Source organism: Meles meles, chromosome 8, assembly GCF_922984935.1.
Source record: "Meles meles chromosome 8, mMelMel3.1 paternal haplotype, whole genome shotgun sequence".
NCBI classification, from domain to species: Eukaryota; Metazoa; Chordata; class Mammalia; order Carnivora; family Mustelidae; genus Meles; species Meles meles.
In genome coordinates this window covers 37,240,873-37,263,302 of record NC_060073.1, presented here as the reverse complement: position 1 = coordinate 37,263,302, position 22,430 = coordinate 37,240,873, and the positions used below count along the sequence as shown (strand labels likewise).

Sequence of the window (22,430 nt, the reverse complement as noted above, 5' to 3'; positions counted from 1 at the left end):
GGATGAGTAGGGGTTGGGAAAACATGACTAGGATAGGAGTTTAGAAGGAGCATCCCAAGTGCAGAAAACAGCAGCAGCAAAAGCAGAGAGGCTTATGAGTGAGGAAGAAAACCATTGTAGGACCAAAACTGAGTGTAAGAGAGTCTTAGAAACAAGATTAGAACGCACTGAGAGCAGATCGTGGAGCTCCTTGAATGATACAACCATAAACATGGACTCCATTCTGTAGACAACTTGAAATAATGGTAAAGTTTTCAGCAGAGACGTAAAATATAAAATGTTTATTCTCTCATTACCTCCTTTGTTCTACACATCTGCCTTCTCTTAATGCTATCTTCCTAAACTGTTTTGTGTCCCTGGCTCTTCAAAATACTGTATAACAAGACCACCTCAGGCTAGATTCAGATTAGGTAGAAGCTGCTGATTTTCCTCCAGTGCTTTCTCTTACTCACTTATATCCATTAGGAACGTCACTTCTGAATGCTTCTCTGAGCGTCTAGCCTGGCTGTCAGCAGGGCTAACCTGTTGTTACACTGTCGCGTGTGCCCAGGAACCCAAGGCTTTGGGGAATTGTTAACTTGTACTCCACGCTTCCATTTATCACAGCACTCGGTTTTTTGAAGAGCTCATTTATACCTTTAATAAACCATGGGTAGTGACTAGAACCAAGAAAGTAGTTAATAGATTAAATATAAATATATATAAAATATGTAAGTTGTTTAATATCATTTCTCTTGGTTTTGCATAAGGAAGACAACTGCTCAGATCACTAAAGCAACATTTTTCTTGAAGTCATTTTAGAATTTTAAATTAATTGCTTTCTTTATTTATTCACTAGTAAGTGTTCATTGAGCTTGTATGACTGGAACTATACTGGTCTCTGAAGAAACAGAAACACTCTATCTGTTCTCAAGGAGATCAGAGTCTCCCTCTAATGATGTCTCTGGGAGAGCTCTCTCTCCCCTTCTCCCTTCCTTACTCTTTGCAAATAAACCCATTACCAGTGTGACTTGGCTATTTCATTTTGCCCATTAATACCTTAAATAACTGGATTCTAGAAAGGGAATGACTGCAAAGAGAATATCTTTATTTCAGTTTCCATTGAGTCAAAGAGAAGCAGAATCAGCAATCCCAGTTTCAATTAAGTCATTTATTCAAGATGCAAAGAGGTAACGACAGAATTCTCTCAGTTCCTGTGATAGAGCACAAAATGGGGACGCTCACAATTGGCTGAGCAGAATGGTCATATTTCGGAGTTCAAAGGAATGGAAAACCGCTTGATGTAAAAGCAGAGTTTCTTACCTCTCTGGGAGGCAGAGGTTAGCATGGGGCCTGATAGATTAATTACCTAAGAAGGACAGGAGACAGGTGGTGAGCTGTGGGAGAGCAAATGCAGCAGAGACCTGAGCAAGGAGACAGAACAAAGAAAACCAGGGTCCAAGACTGAAAAAGAGAAATTAGATTTGTAGATTGATAGATACTGAAGGAGTTTTAAAATATATGTATGTAATCAATATAAATTCAGTGTAGAACATGTCAAAAAAATATGGAGGTCTAAAAAAAATCAGCCTTAATTCTTACTTGCAAAATTAGTTATTTTGGACATTTTGGTATGTTTCTTTCAAGTCTTTTTTAAAAAAATATATTGCAAAACATAGTTAAGATCATTATGTATGATAATCATGTTCCCTCACTGAACATTATATAAAGTATTTTCTCATCTTTAAAATTCGAAGAAAGAAATTTGAAACCAAAAATAGTTTAAAAAAAATCAGTTTAGCTTTCCCTGATGAGGCTATTAAATATTCATTCCTAAACTTTCTACAATGGAAATGTTAGATTCAAAATATTTCTTATCAGATCATAGGAAGATTTATTTTTGGGAAGGTCTTTGTTCAAACCCCTCCATCTCCACTTTCAGAATACACACACATACACATACAGCTTTTCCTTCTCTTTGCATTGCCTTTCCTGTAAAGCAGATGGTGCTTGAAATTGCCTAGGCCCCTCACAAAAGCTGTTTCTCTAGCAACCTTCCTTAAAAGATGATTTTAAAACAAGCAAGGATATTCTTTGAATTCCCTGCTAGCCAATATGTCAGTCCAGCCTAAAATATTACTAATTAAAAGTAATCAGCTTTATGAGAATATAATTTAATCAAAGTTGTACTACAGAGGCTAGGGTGCCATTGTGTTAGATATGCAAAATCACTTTTAAAAAATAATTAATTTCTAATGAGGTTCAAACTCTTAACTCATTCCTAGCTCCAGTGCATATACACCCTTACCTCCTGCTGAGTTGTGGTTGGGGAAAATAAGACATCAGCACAAAGAAGAGGTTCTAGGAAATTGAAGATGTCCTTATGCCTGGAAGTGTAGAGTAAAACCATGAGCCTTTAATTCTTTCAACTGTTCCTTCTGAACATAAATTGAATTAAAGCTTATATTTCAAAAATATTTCTGATTCTAATGCTGATTTAAAAGGGTTTGTAAAAGAAGATCAGATCCTCATGGGTTATAATTATAATAGTATGTGATATTTATTGAGCTTTGCTTTGCTGCCATGAACTAGTCTTTAATTATATGATCTAATGGAATCATGAGATTGGGTGCTATTAGAATCCGATGAGTTGGACTGTATCGGAATGACCTATGAGTTGAGCTATATTAGAATTTTAACTGAAGATGAAAAAAACATAACCAAGACACACTCAGATATTCATTTATTGTTTCGGGTTTCAAAGCCCCCTTCTGTAAAATAGCTGTAAAATGAGGCTCTGTGGAGATAGTCTCTGAGGTTTTTTTCTGGATCTTCAGTTAGAGATAAACTCACACTGAATTAATTTTTCATAACCAAGAATTTCTTCAATGTTTGCATTCTGAGCTTTTACTGAATGTTCAACATCTTCCTTCTGGAAAATCCATTATCCTTCATTAAAGAAGGGATCTTCAGTTGGAGATAAACTCACACTGAGTTAATTTTTCATTACCAAGTATTTCTTCAATGTTTGCTTCCTGGGCTTTTACTGAATGTTCAACATCTTCCTTCTGGAAAAACCATTATCCTTCATTAAAGAAGGCTGCACATTTTTGCTATATGCCTTTCCCTGAGAGTGGAATCAAATTTCTCTCTTAATGCCTAGCCACAGAAAACTCAAGAAGAATCTAGTCAGAACGACCAGGCTGACTAACCAACCTCTGAAATATTGAGAGATATTAATAAATTGTAGTTTAAATCTTTGTTTCAGAGCGATTATGCAGTCATATTTAACTGGAATTGTTTCTTGTTCAAAGTTGTGTTCCTTTACTACCCTTGTGTTATACACTACAGGTGAAATCAAAGCATGATGGTAACTCAACCTGTTTGGGGTTTTGAAAACCTTGACATCATTCCATCTTTCTCTTTTCCATCTCCCTTTACTTGAATTCTTCAACTGATTGAGTTAGTCTCACAAACCTTCAAAAATCAGGGAAGCATAGATGCTTGCTGTGTCTGTGCGGTACTGCTACATCTTCCAGGAGGAGCTACAAGGTTTGAATCCGGCAGCAGGAAGAAGAAGGTAAGAGGAGGAGAGAGGCCACTGAGGAATGTGCCGAACTGGCTCCTGTCCCTATTTGGGGGCCACTGTGGTTTGGTCCTCCCCAAGTTACTTCACCCCTTTGGGTGTCAGATATCTTCCTCTCTCAACATAAGGTGTTGGTTTTTATGGTCTTGAGAATTCTTTGTTGTCCCGGGCCTCTGTTTCTTTTACTATATTAAAATAATATTCTATCTACTTTATAAGGCTTTTGTGAGGATTACATTTAGCATGGTAGATAGTGTCTTTTCAACACCTGTTACTTAGTAGGTAAATAAATGGTCTAGTGTCACTATCGTAGGATTCGAGGCCTCAATAGCTAAAATACACGAGGATAACTCACATGTAATGTGCTAGACATTTAACATAACTTATCTAATAAAACCATTCTAGGGGCTAAGTAAAAGTTATCCATATTTCTATGCTCGAGTTTGAGAGGGAAAGACAGAAACGTCTCTCCATCCGCTGCTGCATTTCTTTCAGAGGCGAGATCAGCTTTGCCCTTCTGTAAGTGCCAGTATTTACAGACCAACTTTTAGGAAATCAAAACTGTGCCTCAATATAATAATCAGACTCAAAACTTGAAAAAAAGGTAATTACTTAGTGGCTCCAGAGATTTGCTCGGATTTATTTATAGTCGCTAAGAAAAGTCCTCCCCTCCCTTGCCAGGCAAACCCAACCCAACGCCCACCCACACTGCGGCACTGGACGCTCTGGGGATGCGAGGTTAATTCCCCGAGTAGCCGCTAAGGGGAGCTGGACGCTGGACCGCCCTCCGGCGTTGTCATAACAACGGTGGGCGCGCAGCCTTAAGAGCAAAGTGCCGGCTAAAGCAGGTGTTGGATTGCAGCGCGCTCTCGGAGGCTCAGGGATTGTGTGGCGCCCGGGAGCCTCTCAGAGAGTCTGGCTCCTATTCCTCCGCCTCCCTCTCGGACAGCTTCCGAACCCAGCGGGGACGCGCAGAGTGAAAATGGTCCACCACTCAGGCTCGATTCAGTCCTTTAAACAGCAAAAAGGTCAGTTGGAATCTTGGTCCCCTCTCCCTAAGGGCGTCACGTCCCCCTCTGCATGCCCTTGCAGTTGTGTAGGAGCATCGTTTCCAGGCTAATGCGACGCAGAGGTGGAGAACTCTGTGAAGTTTAAAAAAAAAAAAAATGCTTCTTTACTCTGCATCCAAGATGAGTCTGATTTCTGAGCCTCCGCACGGTCCCAGGGAGAAGCGGAATTCGTCATTTCAGGGACTTGATTTAATGTACTGTCTCTACTAAGACTGTTTCATTGCATTGCAGTAAACCAGCTGAGTAAGGGTTGTTTTACCAGCCCAATAGTGCTCTGAGGTTTGAGGACAGAAATGTTGGACCATGTTTGCCCCAGCCTGTCGTTCAAATGGCTAAGAAGCTTCACATGAATAAACCTCTTATTTGAGACGCTTTTACACAGTCCTAGATAAGTGAATTTTTGGACAGTTCCAGAAGTTGGCCTGTTGAAAGAGTTCTGAAACTTTCTTGGAAAACTTAATTTTGCCCACATCCTGTGTTTGATTCTGGGTTTCAGGCTTTTGTTATTGTTGGTAGGTTCCTCTTCTGGGGGCTTTGTATTATCTCTCTTAGCTTCTCCTTCATGTTTCTCCCTGGATGCAGTGGTATGAGTACCTATGCTCATAATCAAATCAAGAAATATCCCTAGTTATCTTCACTCTTTGGTCCTTATTCCCTATTTTGTTGAAAAGTATTTTTCTAGAGCATGTTTATGTTTAGGCATATTCTCAATTTTTTGAAGTTGGTCCAAAAACATGTATTAAATAACATAATTACCATTTTATTGAATTAAAATGGTGATGGTAATTATGCCACAGTTGACCATAAGGTACCTAAGATACGTGAATTCTGGAATGGTAACTTGGCTCATTCATAGTGAAGTGAATATTTACTTATGTTATTATCTATACTCTTGTTTGTCCATCTATCTATCTACAGTCAACAGTTGTTTCTGTATTGATCATTGACTTTTTTAAAGCAAAATCTGGATGGACATACTAATCTAATAGGGATAATCTAATAGGGATTCCTGCATTCGGCAGAATATGGGACTGATTGAGCTTCAAATTCCATAATTTTGTACTCTGTTACAGTCCAGATTCTCTAGGTTCTTTTAAAAAAATATGTTGAAATTAGGAGTGGGGTGAAATACTGTCTGGTTAGACAAAAATTTCACATAGTGTGGCATTCTACGTCAAATCTAAGTGTCCCAAAGAGAATTAAATTGTTTCAAGAAGTCATGTTCTCTTTAATCATTACTTTAAACACATGTACACTTTAAGAATGAAGACAAAGATGATAGGAATTTTACCTTAGCTTCATACAATTAATATTCTCTGATGCATGGCTATAGATGACTAATTCTTGGAACCTGGAACCTTGAAATGGTCCCCCACACAACTTCCTATTATGTATGGACACATATTTTGCTCTTAAAAGCTAACAACTGCCAATTTAAGGACCACCTGTGATTGCTCAAAGTGTCATAAAAAATTGTACAAATCTTTGTTCTTCATACTGTCCAAAAACATTTGGTTTCCTTTATGATGCATTATGAGCATTATTTTCAAGTCTTTCACTTTTTGGCACAAAAAATAACTTTAGCAGAAGGGTAGATGTGGAGAGGAGGAGGGATAGGAAAGGAAGCACCAGTAAAGTGGTTCTGGTTAATTGCTTCTTAACCATGAATGGGCATTCCAAAAAGATATAAAAAACTGAGGATTAGCTACTTTAATCTTTCAAAGAAGAAGCAAAATAAGATTTTAGATGCTTTCTGATCCAGGAAGTATGAGACAGAAAGCTTTTAGGGGTGCTTTTCAGCATAACATTAACCTGAAAACTTCACATTAAAATGGAGAATATGCTGGAACTCTAGAGTTCCAATTACTAAGCTTGCCTTTGTAACTAGCTTAAAAACCTTGAGCAAAGTGTTTAATTTCTTTGGACTCTACTTCTTTGAAAAGAGTCAACTCCTGAACCCTCCAGCCTTTTTGACTTCTCTTTCTCTGTTCCTTGGGGAAGGGCAGGTGGCAATCATCTTTCACAAACAAAGATCATTTCTTCCTGGGCCAAAGAGGAAAGCCTTGCTTTCAGTTCACAAGAAATATTTTAGGGGTGCCTGGGTGGCTCAGAAGCTTAAACATCTGCCTTTGGCTCTGGTCGTGATCCCAAGAGTTCTGGGATGGAGCCCCATTTCTTCTTCCTCAGTCTGGGCTCCCTGCTCAGCAGGGAGTCTACTTCTCCCTTTGACCCTCCCTCCCTCATCTTCTCCACCTCACCACATTCTCTCAAATAAATAAATAAAATCTAAGAAAGAAAGAAAAGGAAGGAAGGAAGGAAGGAAGGAAAGAAGGAAGGAAGGAAAGATGGATGGATAGATGGATTTAGCTGAGTAAAACAGTTTCTGGGGATGACTTTTTGTTTTAATCAAGTGAAATTAATGTTTGTTTTTTATTTTGGTTTCAACTCTATAATACCTAGAAAAAGCATGAAGTATTCAGAAAACACCATTAGTGTAAGACTTTAAAAACGTTCACTATCACTTGAAAAATAGACACACTCTCTATTTAAACTCTCAGCAAGCAGGGCGCCTGGGTGGCTCAGTTGGTTGAGTATCTTCCTTTGGCTCAGGTCATGATCCCAGGCTCCTGGAGTCAAATCCCACATCGGGCTCCCTGCTTAGTGGAGAGCCTGCTTCTCCCTCTGCCTCTCCTTGTGTTCTCTGTCTCTCTCTGTCTCTCTCTCCCTGACAAATAAATAAATAAAATCTTTAAAAAAATAAGTAAAATAAACTCTCAGCAAGCCAGAAGAACTATGCAGTAATGTATGTAGTATGTAGAACTATGTAGTAATCAATCCCTGATCCAGATTCCCTCACTGTTAGTAATATCTACCTAATTGAGTAATCAGCGTTTCTCAACAAGTCTAATGGATGCCAGAACTGTTATCTGTAAAATGAAATACTATCTGTAAAACCAGATTTCTCCATTAATTTAATCTGCAATCTTCATTTTCAGCCTTGCATTTTAATTCTACACATACTACTTACAAGTTTTGTTCTTTAAGGTCTCTAAACTTCAGTTACTCTCTCTGTGAAATGAAGATAATATCTACATTGCAAAGTCCTAATGTGTTCAGCAGTTTGGCACACAGATAGGGGCCCATAAGTATAGTGAATAATTAATAATAATAATAATAAAATAATGATGGCTACTCTTCTTCCCAGGCCCATCTTCTTTTTTCTTGGCTACTTAGGACTAAAAACAACAACAACAACAACGTCCTCAACAGTTCCCTTAGAAGTTGTTGCCCTTTATTTTGCTTTGTCTCACTTTTGTTATTTTGCGGTATTTTTAAGGAAAATGAGACTCCAGGCCATCAGAAAATTCCTTGCAATAGTCTTGACAGTAACAAAGTATGCAACTCCCATGCCCATTTCTCAGGAAAGCATCTCAAAAATTCCCGTAGAGTAAGTTTAGATATTCATTTCATAATTTCAAAATTTCACTGCAAATAAATTGTACTTATTCACTCTCCACTCGACCCATATTTACCAAGCTCTTGCTGTATGTCAGATATGGTGCTTAGCAATGACATTGGCAAGAACGCTTTCATTCTTGAACCTATTACTACAAAAACCTTCTTCACAAAACTTTGTTTAGTAGGAAGTCTGAGAGGTTTGCTAAACACAACCTTTATGCAAATTTTCTAGGAAGATGTTGACATATTGTTTATTGACAATGCCAGTTAAGTTTTGTTTTCTGAAGAAACCTACATATATTTTTAATTTTTTATATTTTAATTTTGTATTCCACTTTGATTAAATTTACATTGCTTTATTAAGAGGCTTAATAAATTAGGAAGTAAAATGGGAGAATGGGGTGGGGGGAGCAGAGTATTCCACAGTTTATTTCTGAAGTCTCAAGATTACACTGGAGTGTATTATGCTTACAGAGAACTGGGAGTGTGTTTTTGCCTTTGCCTTCACACATATTGGAGGAACACATTAGCTGGCAAGTCAGCAGTGATGTCTGGTCAAAGTCCAACTGTGCTTCCCAGCCTGGCTTGCTCTGTTCACTTGATTGAGGATGGATTCATGTGTCAAGCAAAAGTGGGCAAGAAAAGGACAATATGAGTTCTGGCTTGTGGTGGCTGTTATTTACCAATACAGCCAGCAAGACTTTGAGGGAAACCATAGGTCACCTCAAACACAGCCTGTCCTAAAAGGCTTGGGCTTAATGGGATTAGCTGAAGCTGTTAAGTGATTCATCATTATTCTAAGGGACATTTGGTTAAACATGAAAAGAGTGTTTTTAATAATTCCATGGAATCAAACACTTCCTACTCAAAAAGTGGCTTAATCATAATAATAATCTTTGCATGTACTTGGGAATCTGCAACGACAAAGCACTTGTACTCTCTCTCTCTCTCTCTTTTTCTCAAAATAAACTACTTGCAATGGCAGGTGCCCACCTGTGAACCCTCTCAGCAACTATCCTGCTTTGTGTTCAGTTCCTAGTTCCCAACACCCTGAAGGGACATTGTTGGGGGGAATACTTAGTTTCAGAATCTCTGATATCCACTGTTTAAGTCTCGTTTTCCTCTCACAATTATTTTTAGGATCTAGGACTTTCCTATGCTCTGCCCCTGGTAAGAGGAGAAAAAAAATCTGGAGCCATTTATGCACTGACAGAAATGCATTCACACATGTGTACTGACTATCCCTGGTATTTTGCCAGTTGATTCTTTTATTTATGAAAAGAGAAGGCATTGCCTCTTTTTAAAAAAATTCCTGCCACATAGGAGAAAAAAATTCAGGGGGAGATATTTTGGGGTCAGAAACTGTATTTCTTTCAGGCTGGTACTGACTATCAGCCTGATCACAAAGGATTAGGCACTGAATCTAATGGAGAACTCCTCAGGTCTTTGTACTCTGTCTCTTAATTTTCACCCTTCTCTTTCTTTACCTCCTCTGTAGATTTCCTGCATATTTACAACTCTAGTTCCCCAGTGATAATCTCCCAGTGGGGGAGAACCCAACTATGAAGGGAATGTAGAGAAATTTCTATCCAAATAGGAGACACATGTGTCTGGGACTATTTCTTTTCTTTCTTTCTTTCTTTTTTTATTAACATATAATGTATTATTTGTTTCAGGGGTACAGGTCTGTGAATCATCAGTCTTACACAATTCACAGCACTCACCATAGCACATACCATCCCAATGTCCATCACCCAGCCACCCTATCCTTCCCCCAACCCCAAAAACTCTCAGTTTGTTTCCTGAGATTAAGAGTCTCTTATGGTTTGTTTCCCTCCCCGGTCGCATCTTGTTTCATTTTTCCCTCCCTTCCCCCCACGAACCTCCCACCCTGCCTCTCAAATTCCTCATATCAGAGGGATCATATGATAATTGTCTTTCTCTGATGGACTTATTTCACTCAGCATAATACCCTCTAGTTCCATCTAGGTCCTTGCAAATGGCAAGATGATGTGGTATATATATTTACAATGGAATACTATGCAGCCATCAGCGACCATTTCTTTAAAAATGCTGCATACATCCAATGACTCAGAAGAATTATTGTGTCACTTCAAAGTAAGAATATTGAGGTTTAAAATGATGACTTTGAATTAGCAAAAATAGTATAAAATATGTGATAAATAAATATCCTCTTAGGAGTGAAGAGAAGTGATAACATTTAAAAGAAATTCCATCCAAAATAATTACTAGATAAAAATATGAGTGTTTCAAAGCTATCTAGAAGTTCAGTTACTCAAAACATCACATTTCTCAAGGATTCTAAGGAGCTAAAGTCTTCATCTGAATCAAGGATTTTACATTCTATTCTGCCCATGGATGTTACTGAAAAAAAAAAAATATTGGGGGCTGATAATTATATAAATCAACTTCTCAAAAGAACCCAAACCTTAAAAAAAAAAAAGCCTGACTTCTTTCTGTTTATTATTTCAGTATTTTATAATTATGCAGATGTTTAGAAAATATTAAGGTAAAATGTGTAGATTAATGTTAAATAGGTGTACCTTGATGAAAAGAACACAGACTTGAATTCCCTGGGATTGAATTCTGTCACCATATCTGTAACTTGGGAATTTGCCTTTTCTGAGCCATAGGTTCGTTATCCAGATCTGTGGGTGGTCATCCCCACCTCTCAGGATTGTAGAGGATAATGATAACACCACCACTATACCAGCAGCAGCAACAGCAAATATGGTGTAGATACTAATCACCCCAAAGCTTAAAAGTACACTTCATATTTGATGCTCACTAAACCTTTAGTAGTTAGATGTATCATTTTTCCTATTTTCAAGGTGAGGGAATTGAGGTGTAGCTCTTTGAGGTGTAGCTCATTAGCTCTTAATGAGTGACAGAACTGAGGGGTGAACACAGCCCTCCCTGACTCCGAGGTCTACCTTCTAATTGTCCTGCATTCCATAAGGAAGTAAGGAAGCCTACTTGCTCCAAGTTCTCTGGAGCACGGAACAAAACAAAACAAAACAAAAAAACTGAGGCAGATGAAAGCCTGCTCACTCCCATTTGATTTCCACCATGGCTGTCTGTAGCTTGTCCTCTGGTTTTATCTCTTTCTTCTCTATAAAACTATCAGAGATCCAGGCAGATTTCGGTGATTTCTGAGCTACATCATGGATAGCTCACTGTCCATTCTGTGGCTTCAGTAAAAATGAGAACTTTAGATGGGATAATGTCTATGATACCTTCTGACTCTGTAGTTCGTCAGAAGTTATAGAAGTGTGAAATCATATTCCAGCAGGCAATGCATTGGTACAACGAACCTACCTGTCCCTTCACGTCACTACCTTAACTGCTAAACTAACTGCATTGCAAAGCAGCATTTACTTTAAATTCTGATTTGTTTCAACCCAGCAGACACATAAGCAATCAGAACCAAATGCAGGATCCAGGGTCACCAAAACACGAGTCTCTATTCACATCCTCACTGGCACTGAAACCAAGTTGGCATTGGAGGAGAGGACTTCCCCATGCATAAAACTGGGTGGACATGAAAACTGTTTTTTTTAAATTCACTTTATTAGTCTTAGGTGCACTTTTTAGCATTACATTTCTAGAAAGTTAATAGGCTGACCAAAAGACATCTGTCAACTCCTAAACTTGTGTGTGTGTATATATTTACAAAAATTTATTTATGTAAAAGTATACATTTATATCTATATAATATGTATATAAATATATATTAAACATTTTATTTATTTACTTGAAAGAGACAGCGATAGCAACAGAAATAGTGAGAGAGAGCACAAGTGGGGAGAAGGGAGAAGCAGGATCCCCGCTCAGCAGAGAGCCCAATGTAAGGCTCAATCCCAGGACTCTGGAATCACGACCTGAGCCAAAGGCAGATGGTTAACCGACTGAGTCACCCAGGCACTCCCTAAAATTGTATATATCTCATATTTGGCTTTGGAGCACATTTAACAGCAATTTAGTCAGGGGGCAAGGGGTCAGGCTTTGCAGATACATGTACAAGGTCCAGTTTAAACTGTGTTTCCAAAGCTCAGTGGTATCTTGAGCAATTTGTTTCATCTACCTTAGCTCATGTTTTTCAATTAGAAGATCCAAATTTTCAAGATCTGAAGAATCACCTGGAGTTCTTGTTAAATGCAATTCTTCAGTCCCTCCAGATTTATAATCTCTTCTCCCTCCAGGGGAGGAGACAATCTGTGTCCTTAGCAAGCATGCATCCTACAGGGTTCTAACAACTGAGCCCATTTGAAAAACTTTTTTATAAAATAGTAACTACATAAGCACTGAATGAGATAATGAATTAAAGTGTGTGGGCTACAGCAGGTTGTGAACAGGTGTTCTCTATTAGTAGTAGAGGTAAACTATGTAGATCTTAGACTTAGATGAATACATGCATTTAGTCCTAAGAAAATATAACTTTAGTATGTCTCTATATTAACTACAATCCCCAATCCTTTTTTTTTAAGGTATGAGGAAACTTCCTAAATGGGAGTTACTGCCTTGTCTCATTTACTGGACACTTCAGCAAATGAGTTATCTGACTTGTAGAGGAGAACTCTCAGACTCTGCCTTCAGTTCTTCTGTATTGACCCTTAGAAATACCTCAAATGCTGTCAGTTACTTATATTTGCTATAGGTATTGTAGGTCCTATTTTTTTACTGTATAACTTTTTGAAAAATAAGGAGGCTTTAGCGTATACCCTCCCATAATGAAGTATTTCAGAGTGGGGCCTTAAAAGTATAATACATTGTAAAAGTTTATAGTTCTTCGTGATTTATGCCCAGGGAAGATGTGCATTAGGTTTGTGGTGATTTATTTATTTTTTTAATAATTCATTGTCATAATTTAAAGTCATAGTGAAAACACTATGTGAAATAAGAAGCATAATATGAAATCACAAAATTGTGTTCAAATCTTAAGACTGTTCACATAGTGACCATGGGCAAGCCAATTTCAATGTGTTTCAATTTCCTTAATTATGAACTTTGAATAATAAATACTATCATTAAATGTGTATTCTTTGCCAGACACTGTATAAAGTGTTTTGCTTATAGTGCCCCACTTAATCTTCATAAAGAGACATATCTGTTACTGTAATTTCACAGTTGAGGAAACTGAAGGATAGAAAAGCTAATGTTCAAGGTCACACAAGTAGGAGTGGTGGAGCTAAGGTAGCTATCCAGAGGCGGAAATGTCATGAGAATTAGCAATTCTGTATGGTTAATTCTTCTTACAGTGATTGCTTATATCGTAAGCTCAATACCTGGTGACTAATGTTTTTGTAAAACACTAGTAGTTCCCTGTCCTAACTTCAAATCAGTGAGATTAATGGTTGGCCATTACTCAGCACAGGGTTTTTCTCTTTGCCTACATAATCTCTACTATCCACTTGATTATTTCAACATTTCCCAAGGCATTTTTCAAATAATTCTCCCAAAGTTTAGCTTATTACAAAAATTCAACTTCTTTTCCCTTTTCGGTAAAGTGATTCTAATTCCCTAACATTAGCTCAACTTGGACTTATTCAAAACATGTTTAGCCATGAACTGGTGGATCTTAACAGACACAGTGGTGTACTTGCAGATAGTGGTGCACTTATAGTGTACTTGCCTAGAATTACCTTGACTACCGACTGAATATAGTAACATAAGATGGCCTCAGGCTTATAATGAGAGAGATAAATGGTCAAGAACTTGAGTGGAGATGTCAAGCAGCTTGGATTCAAATTATGTTTCCTGGGGCCCCTGGGGGGCTCAGTTGGGCTTCTGGCTCTTGATTTGGGCTCAGGTTGTGATCTCGGGGTCCTGAGATTCAACCCCATGTGGGATTCCACACCTAGTGGGGAGTCTTCTTGAGGATTTCTCTCCCTCTGTCTCTGCCCCTCCTCCTGCTCATGTGCTCTCTTTCCTTCTCAAAAATAAATAATTAAATGTTTAAAAAAATTATGCTTCTTAGGATTTGTAATGTATGATTTTTGCCAATGTGTTTATTTCTCTAAATTTCCCATTTTTTCCTATATAAATTGGAACTGGTAGGGTTGCTTAGGGGATAACTTGCTAGAGTGTGTACTTAAAAAAAAATAAGACATATATCAATCTGACTCTCTATCTTTTTGCTACTTTTTCCTCATCTTAAGAAGTTCTAAGACATTCCAGTATAATTTATGCTTGTAGAATAAATGTTCCTACTAAACACAGGTCAGGAAAAGTCAAGTTTAACACTTTTTCTTTACAGTCCAGTACTTAGACTTACTTCTTTTTAATCACTTTAAATCTACAAATATCAACATAAGGTATAAATTTAGAAAATAAAATCATGATATTCTTTTTAAACATTTAATTATTTATTTTTGAGAAGGAAAGAGAGCACATGAGCAGGAGGAGGGGCAGAAACAGAGGGAGAGAAATCCTCAAGAAGACTCTCCACTAGCTGTGGAACCCCATGTGGGGTTGAATCTCAGGAACCTCAGATCATAACCTGAGCCCAACTCAAGAGCCAGAAGCTCAACTGAGCAACCCAGGGGCCCGATGATATTCATGAAATGAAGGTACAGAGTGATAATTACAAAGAATTTTATATAGAAAGGGTTCAAATTACATCTTTCTCTTCACCGTATTTTATATATTATAAAATATATCATGGCCTGCTGTAATAAAAAAGAAGTATCTTTCAGATGTCAATCACTGACCATAGACTAGAAAATTGGGGGTAAAGCAGTAAATTCAAATTTCCTTACTGAGGAAAATACTGTCTTTTAAAATACTATCTTTGGTATAATGCCTCCTTTGGAGCATTCATATTTTGAATAATGCTTTTCTATTTCTCACACATTGCTCCAAGACAAGTGAGTTGGTGGTATGTACCACACTGAACAGCTTGCAGTTAGTCATAACTCTTACCAGATGTGAAGAAATCACCCACTCACAGGCACTTATACCCAGCTAGAAAAGAGTACTCTAGAATTTAAGTCACAAATAAGCAGTTACTTTAGTCCATAGTCCATATAAAATCATGTTTTGCAAAACTTAATTTATTCTCTCTAAAAACGCTGTATAACTGAATAATGAATGTATGCCTGAGAAAATTCTATCTAAATATAATGTTTTAGACCTAATTCTTATAATTTTCTTTATATAATTGAAGTCCTGCAGGGTGCTTGAGTACTGTATGGTCTTTAGGAATGGCATGATTTGATATCAAAAATTTAAAAAAGCGATGGGGAGATTCTGAACTTTTCTCTGCTTCAGACCGAATCTTAAAAAACAACCCTTTGTAGCCAACTGGAAATGTGACAATCAAGGCTTCTTTGAAATTATCTAATATTCCTTTCTTCAGCCTAATTAAAAATCCTTGATGTGAAAGATATTCAATAGATACAAAGCTTAATATATTTTAATTTTATTTCTGCCAAGAATATTTTGTCAGATTTAAATCTTATTTAACTGCTCAGTAAATGAAAAGATGTTATCCTGTGTTCATTGAACACTTTTAAAGATAGGGGTCTTGAAGCCTGGAGGGCTTGTAATTGAGCTTACTGAAGATGGTCATCATGTGTGCTTGATGTGCATTAACCCATCTAATTCTCAAAAATCCGTCAAAGAAGGTACTACCCACTCCATTTTACAGTAAGGAAATTGAGGCATAGCATGACAGATAGTTTATGTAGTAACATAAGCTGAGCATTTGGTAATGTAAGACAGGTGCTTAACAGAGCTGGAATTTGGACCAGCAATATGGGTGCATATCTTCTTCTCTATAGAGATTTTTACCAAGGTGGCTGAAAGGAGCCGATAATAGTTCAGAGCCCACTGTGTGTCCATCAGTGTGCTAGCCATTATATATATGTTCTGTCACATAATTCTTATGTTAACACTTTGAGACAAAAGTCTGTTTCACAGATAAGGAAACAGACAGTGAAGTTAAGGAAGTTGCACATGACCACATAGCTAATATGTGGCAAAATGAGATTAAATCCCATGGACTTGCTAGTGTACCATGAGATACATTAGGTGTAGGGAGAGTAGCTTTTTTCTTTTTTAAAGATTTATTTATTTGACAGATAGAGATCACAAGTAGGCAGAGAGGCCGGCAGAGAGAGAGAGAGGAGGAAGCAGGCTCCCAGCCAAGCAGAGAGCCCGATGCGGGGCTCGATCCCAGGACCCTGGGATCATGACCTGAGCTGAAGGCAGAGGCTTTAACCCGCTGAGCCACCCAGGCGCCCCGGGAGAGTAGCTTCTTTCTGCCATGAGTTACACTGAAAAAATTGGATTAGGAAAAAAATAGCACATTGATGAATAGTTACTATAAACATGTCAGGATATGATCTTTGTACACAGTGCAAAGGGGAAGGATTTTGGCCCTTTGTGAAATTCAGTCAGTTATAAGATACAACAGAGATATCAACAAAGAATCTTTCAAAATTTCTGTTACAGCTTATACCTCACTTTTTATAGGATGGTGACAATCTCTGAAGATTTTCTTAGCATCTCAGCAGGACTCCCTTGCATTCTCACGCTTCTCTAAACCACCTTCTCCAACAATACCCATTCCCTTTAGTGTATCCTCTATCCTCCCCTCTCAAATCTGGATATTAACATTTGTTGCTATTTCACCTGGATGATGTGAATATTGAGTTCTAAGTTTGTTTGTTCTGGAATGAGACAGGATGGGTGACCAGGAATCATGATGCAGCGTATCCTAGGCCCCACAATTATGTGTTTTTGGCAAAAATTTAACAGAAGACCTCCTGTATTCCAGGCACTACGCTAACCATTGAAAATATAACATTCAATGAAATTTGACATCTGCTGAGGTATCTCTGCTAGGATTTATGTTCTTTTCCATTGATACCTCTATTGAAACACTTTAAGTATCTCTTAACCATTTTTTATTGAAGAAGTAACTGGCTGTCATCAGTTTGGACACCTGCTTTAATCATAAAAGTACTCCTGTGGTCAAGGGATCACTTCAGATTTTGAAAGGAAGCAAAGAGCTTTAAGAACAGTTACAGTCATTGTCCTTAGGATAATTCCAGGGAGCTGATCCAGCATTGAAATCCAAATGTGTTGCCTATATTAATGTTTTGGAAATGTTTTCAGTAAAATTTCCCAGCACCTAATTTTTATAAGGAGGTAGTATAAGGTGGTAGTTGCATACAGAAACTTCAAATTCTTGCATTGTCAAGGTACGCATGCAGTATTGATTTCGTAGAGCAGAGAAGGCAAATATCTGCATTCTAAATGATCATTCCCCCTCTTTGTGCAAGTCAAAGCCTGACTTCAGAATGCTTCCTTACATGGTACTCCCAGGACAGAGTTCATGTGGAAATGAAATCTTTTTGTCAGACTTATTATACAGTCTGGAATTCATCTCTACCTATGCCAATGGTGAGAACAAGTCAGTATCCCTTCTTTTACACGCTGGTGCTGGAATTTGTTCTGCTCTTATCAATCTCTTAAAGACAAGGGGCACATTTTTCTTCTTTTCTTTTAAAAAAGATATGTATGTATGTATGTATGTATGTGAGAGAGAGAAAGAATACACAGGAGCAGAAGGGAGGGGCAAAAGGAGAGGGATAAGCAGACTCCCCACTAAGGAGGGAGCCCAATGAGGGGCTCAATCCCAGGACCCTGGGATCATGACCAGAGCTGAAGGCAGATGTTTAATAGATTGAACTACACAGACAACCCACATTTTTCTTTTTGATAGTACTTGTAGGAGAAAAGAAGTACAGACAATGGGGGAAAAGAGGAATCAGAGTAAAACAAAAAAAATTGGGAATTCATTTTATGATGGAGTTATGCAATAATTCAGGTACAACTTGCACAGTATCTTGGAAGTCCAAATATCATTTGGTTTATTTAAAAACTAATAAATTGTACAATACCCTGTGCAATACCGTGTGTTCCACAGGAGCAAGAAATGGATCCTGAGCCAAAAGATTCTGATTATGATCCATCTATAGTCCTCTCTGGCCCTGATCACTGAGTATTGTTTGCAGAGATGAAAAAAAATGTATAGATGTTCTCCTAGTTCAGTAATATCCCTCAAAAATACCACTCATTTCATCTTTAATCCCATCTCTTATTCCCGTCTTAACATTAAACTTAGCTTGCAACGTATTTCACTCTTTTCTTTCCTCCTGTTCCTATCCCATTCCTGATCCTGAGACAAATAAGAATCCCAAATCATCACTTAAATACATCCTGCCTTACTTTATGCAGTATGATAAGATAGAAACAAATAATTAAGCGTGACTTATAGTAATCATAATATACTGATTTTTGTCAAATAGAAAGTCATTTTCTTAGGTGTACAATTAATGTGGTTCAATACATCAACCCTCCAAAACCATGAAATGAAGAGGACATTCCTATAAGAATCTCTGAAATATCTTTAATGCCACATTCTTAGAGGCTTAACTTGAGAATCTAAAAGGGTTTATTTTATAAATATTGATCGAATTCTTACCATGTTCTATATTCTGAGGTTTACAATCTATAAACTGAGTTAAATTTAAGGATTGCAGAGATGGCCAATTGATACCTATTTGTAAGAGTGTCACAGTAATGGGAATAATGGACATTAAACTTTTTTATTATTTATTTTTATTTTGGGGGAGGCAGAAAGAGAGGGAGAGAATCATCATACAGATTCCCTGCTGAGCACAGAACCTGATGCAGGGATCAACCTCATGACCTGAGATCATGACCTGAGCCGAAATCAAGAGTCGGATGCTCAACTAACTGAGCCACCCAGGTGCCCGGACATTAAACTTCTGACCTAACTTTTATTCATCATATATTTATGGTTAACTCTTCCGAATTCCTGCAGACCAAGTTTTGAATGACTCCAGAATTAAACAAAATCACTCATTTATTCATATTTTAATTGATTTACTCAGTCAGTGATTTTACTAGACACTGTGGAAGATACAAGGGATTTACAGAAAAAAAAAAATCAGAAGAGACCTTTACTCTCCAAGATCTGACATCCTAAAAGGGGAGAGCTGGACAAACAGCTCACAACAGAGTGTGAGAATGCTGATGACAGGCAACCAAAGGACACAGAAATAGGAGAAGGAACTCTAACCTAAGATGAGGATACAGGGTTTTCAGGAGAAGCATGTGGTTGCTCTATGAAATCAACGGGTTTTGCTTCTTTCACTTCATTTTAAAACTTCTTACCAAGGAGGATCTGTGATTATTAAGTAAGCACAGAAAAACGTTTATGAGACCGTTTGAAAGGAAATCATGGGCTTATTATTGGTAGATTCTTATGTTAATAAGAGATACTGTTTAGCTGATTAAGTCAGACATGTTATTATTTTTTGATGTAGTGTTCCAAGATTCAGTGTTTACATTTAACACCCAGTGCTCCATGCAATATGTGCCCTCTTTAATACCCACCACCAGGCTCACCCATTCCCCATGCCATCCCCCCTCTAAAACCCTTAGTTTGTTTCTCGGAGTCCATAGTCTCTCATGGTTCATCTCCCCCTCCGATTCCCCCCCCCCACTTGTACTTTCCTTCTCCTAATGTCCTTCATGTTATTTCTTATGTTCCAGAAGTAAGTGAATTTAGTAAGTGAAAAAGTAAGTGAAAGGTAATTGACTTTATCTGCTTGTCTTGTTTTACTCAGCATAATCTCCTCCAGTCCTATCCATTTTGATGCAAAAGTTGGGTATTCATCCTTTCTGATAGCTGAGTAATATTCTATTGTATATATGGGCCACATCTTCTTTATCAGTTTGTCTATTGAAGGGCATCTCAGCTTTTCCACAGTTTTGCTATTGTGGACGTTGCTGCTATGAACATTGGGATACATATGGCCCTTTCTTTTCACTACATCTGTATCTTTGGGGTAAATACCCAGTAGTGCAATTGCAGGGTCATAGGGTAGCTCTATTTGTAATTTTTTGAGGAATCTCCACACTGTTTTTCAAAGTGGCTGCACCAACTTTCATTCCCACCAACAGTGTAAGAGGGTTCCCCTTTCTCCACATCCTGCCCAACATTTGTTGTTTCTTGCCTTGTGAATATTTGCCATTCTAACTGGTCTAAGGTAGTATCACAATATGGTTTTGATTTGAATTTCACTGATGGCTAATGATGATGAACATTTTTTCATGTACCTGCTAGCCAATTGTGTGTCTTCATTGGAGGAATGTCTGTTCATGTCTTCTGCCCATTTTTTGATTTATCTGTTTTTTGGATGCTGAGTTTGAGAAGTTCTTTATGGATCTTGGCTATCAGCCCTTTGTCCATAGTGTCATTTGTGAATATCTTCTCCCATTCAGTGGGTTGTCTCTTTGTTTTGTTGACTGTTTCCTTGCTGTGCAGAAGCTTTTTATCTTGATGAAGTCCCAAAAGTTCATTTTCACCTTTGTTTCCCCTGCCTTTGGAGACGTGTCATGAGAGAGGTTAGTGTGGCGGATGTCAAAGAGGTTACTGCCTGTGTTCTACTCCAGGATTTTTATGGATTTCTGTCTCACTTTGAGGTCTTTCATCCATTTTGAGTTTATCTTTGTGTATGGTGTAAGAGAATGGTTGAGTTTCATTTTTCTGTACATAGCTGTCCAATTTTCCCAGCACCATTTATTGAAGAAGTCAGACATTATACTCACTCCCAATTCAGGGAATTTATTTTGATTCATAACATGCACTTATTTCTAAATCTGTGCATTATTTTAGTACCAGTTACAAAATCACCTTAACATAGCTTAGAGTTTGAACCTTGAAATTGATCTTAAAACTATATTTAATATTAGGGGTGCCTGGCTGACTCAGTTGGTAGAACATGTGACCCTTGATCTCGGGGTTGATCTCGAGCCCCATGGTGGGTATAAGGATTACTTAAAAATAAAATATTTTTTAAAAACTACATTTAAAATTTTAAATCAAAGTTTAGATATTCCTTCTGTGACCTACTTAAAAAATAGTAATATATTAGTTCTAATAATGTGTTACACTTACAAGACTGTTTATATGTAACTCAAATTTGTGATAGAAGGATCATGTAATACACACACCTCAAGTACATGGAATTATTGCTATTTTTAGCAAGCATTTCCTTGTTTGTCCTAATAACTGATACTATTCAGTAGGAGCCCTTCCTTTTTTTTTTTTAATTTGTTTATTTTCAGCGTAACAGTGTTCATTGTTTTTGCACCACACCCAGTGCTCCATGCAGTACGTGCCCTTTCTATTACCCACCACCTGGTTCCTCAACCGCCCCCCCCTCCGCCCCACCCCTTCAAAACCCTCTGGTTGTTTTTCAGAGTCTATAGTCTCTCATGGTTCATCTCCCCTTCCAGTTTCCCTCAACTCCCTTCTCTCCATCTCCCCATGTCCTCCGTGTTCTTTGTTATGCTCCACAAATAAGTGAGACCATATGATATTTGACTCTCTGCCCTTCCTTACTGATATAAGCCTTGTGAGGAATGAGAATTTTTTTTTTAAGATTTTATTTATTTATTCGACAGACAGAGATCACAAGTAGGCAGAGACAGGCATAGAGAGAAGGAGAAGCAGGCTCTCTGCCGAGCAGAGAGCCCGATGCAGGCCTAGATCCCAGAGTGTGGGATCATGACCTGAGCTGAAGGCAGAGGCTTTAACCCACTGAGCCACGCAGGCGCCCGGAGGAATGAGAATTTCTCAAAGAAACTAATAAGCCAGTGAAGAAAAAGTGTTTCTTTGTGTTTGGAGGAGCCCTGATAGTAGCAGAAACCAATAGTTGAGAACAATAGCTTCCTTTCTTACTGGAGAAGAGATAGTCTTCTGGCAATACCTACTTTACCTTAGAATGTCATTAAATATGAAAGACAGAGAGGGAGGAGTGGAGGAGAATGGAAACAAAGGAAGGGATAGAGGGGAGACAGAAAACAGCAAGCAGATGGACCTGAGTGGAGAAACCCCCCAAAGAACCCAAAATGTTGCAGCCCGTTCACTGCTCATACCAAGGACCCAATTTTCAAACTCTTTTAGAAGGACTGTGGGTGAGAGTAAAAGCCACCTCCATTCTCTTTTGGGAAGTGTGAGTGAGGCTGATCAGCAGGGGATGACCCATCAACATTGGGGGGGGTCCTGCACAAGGGCAGACCTGTCACCTGCTGATCTTACCAACTCCGCTGCTCACCAGGTCTGCTGCTTAGCAGGAAGTGAATCTGTGTGGTTTATTTGCACATGGCCTAAATTAAAAATTGTTTTCTAATATTCAACTAACATGATCATTGTAGAAAATTTGGAAAAACATTATTACCTTAAAAAATTGTGCCTGCTGAAATATTCTACA

The 22,430-nt window shown here is 38.0% G+C and overlaps 1 protein-coding gene across 4 annotated transcripts in view; it reads left to right on the top strand.

Moving 5' to 3' along the window:
• Nucleotides 1-22,430, top strand: part of ANO3 (anoctamin 3) — a 456,805-nt gene that overhangs the window by 183,612 nt on the left and 250,763 nt on the right. The window contains exon 1 of one of the 4 annotated variants that reach the window (XM_046014193.1): nucleotides 4,433-4,593. The exons of the other annotated variants lie outside the window; for them this stretch is intronic. Within the exon in view, the coding sequence (XP_045870149.1) occupies nucleotides 4,548-4,593 (46 nt within the window). The 5' untranslated portion in view covers nucleotides 4,433-4,547. Of the gene's footprint in view, nucleotides 1-4,432; nucleotides 4,594-22,430 lie in introns of those variants that run through there. 4 annotated transcript variants of the gene reach the window in all.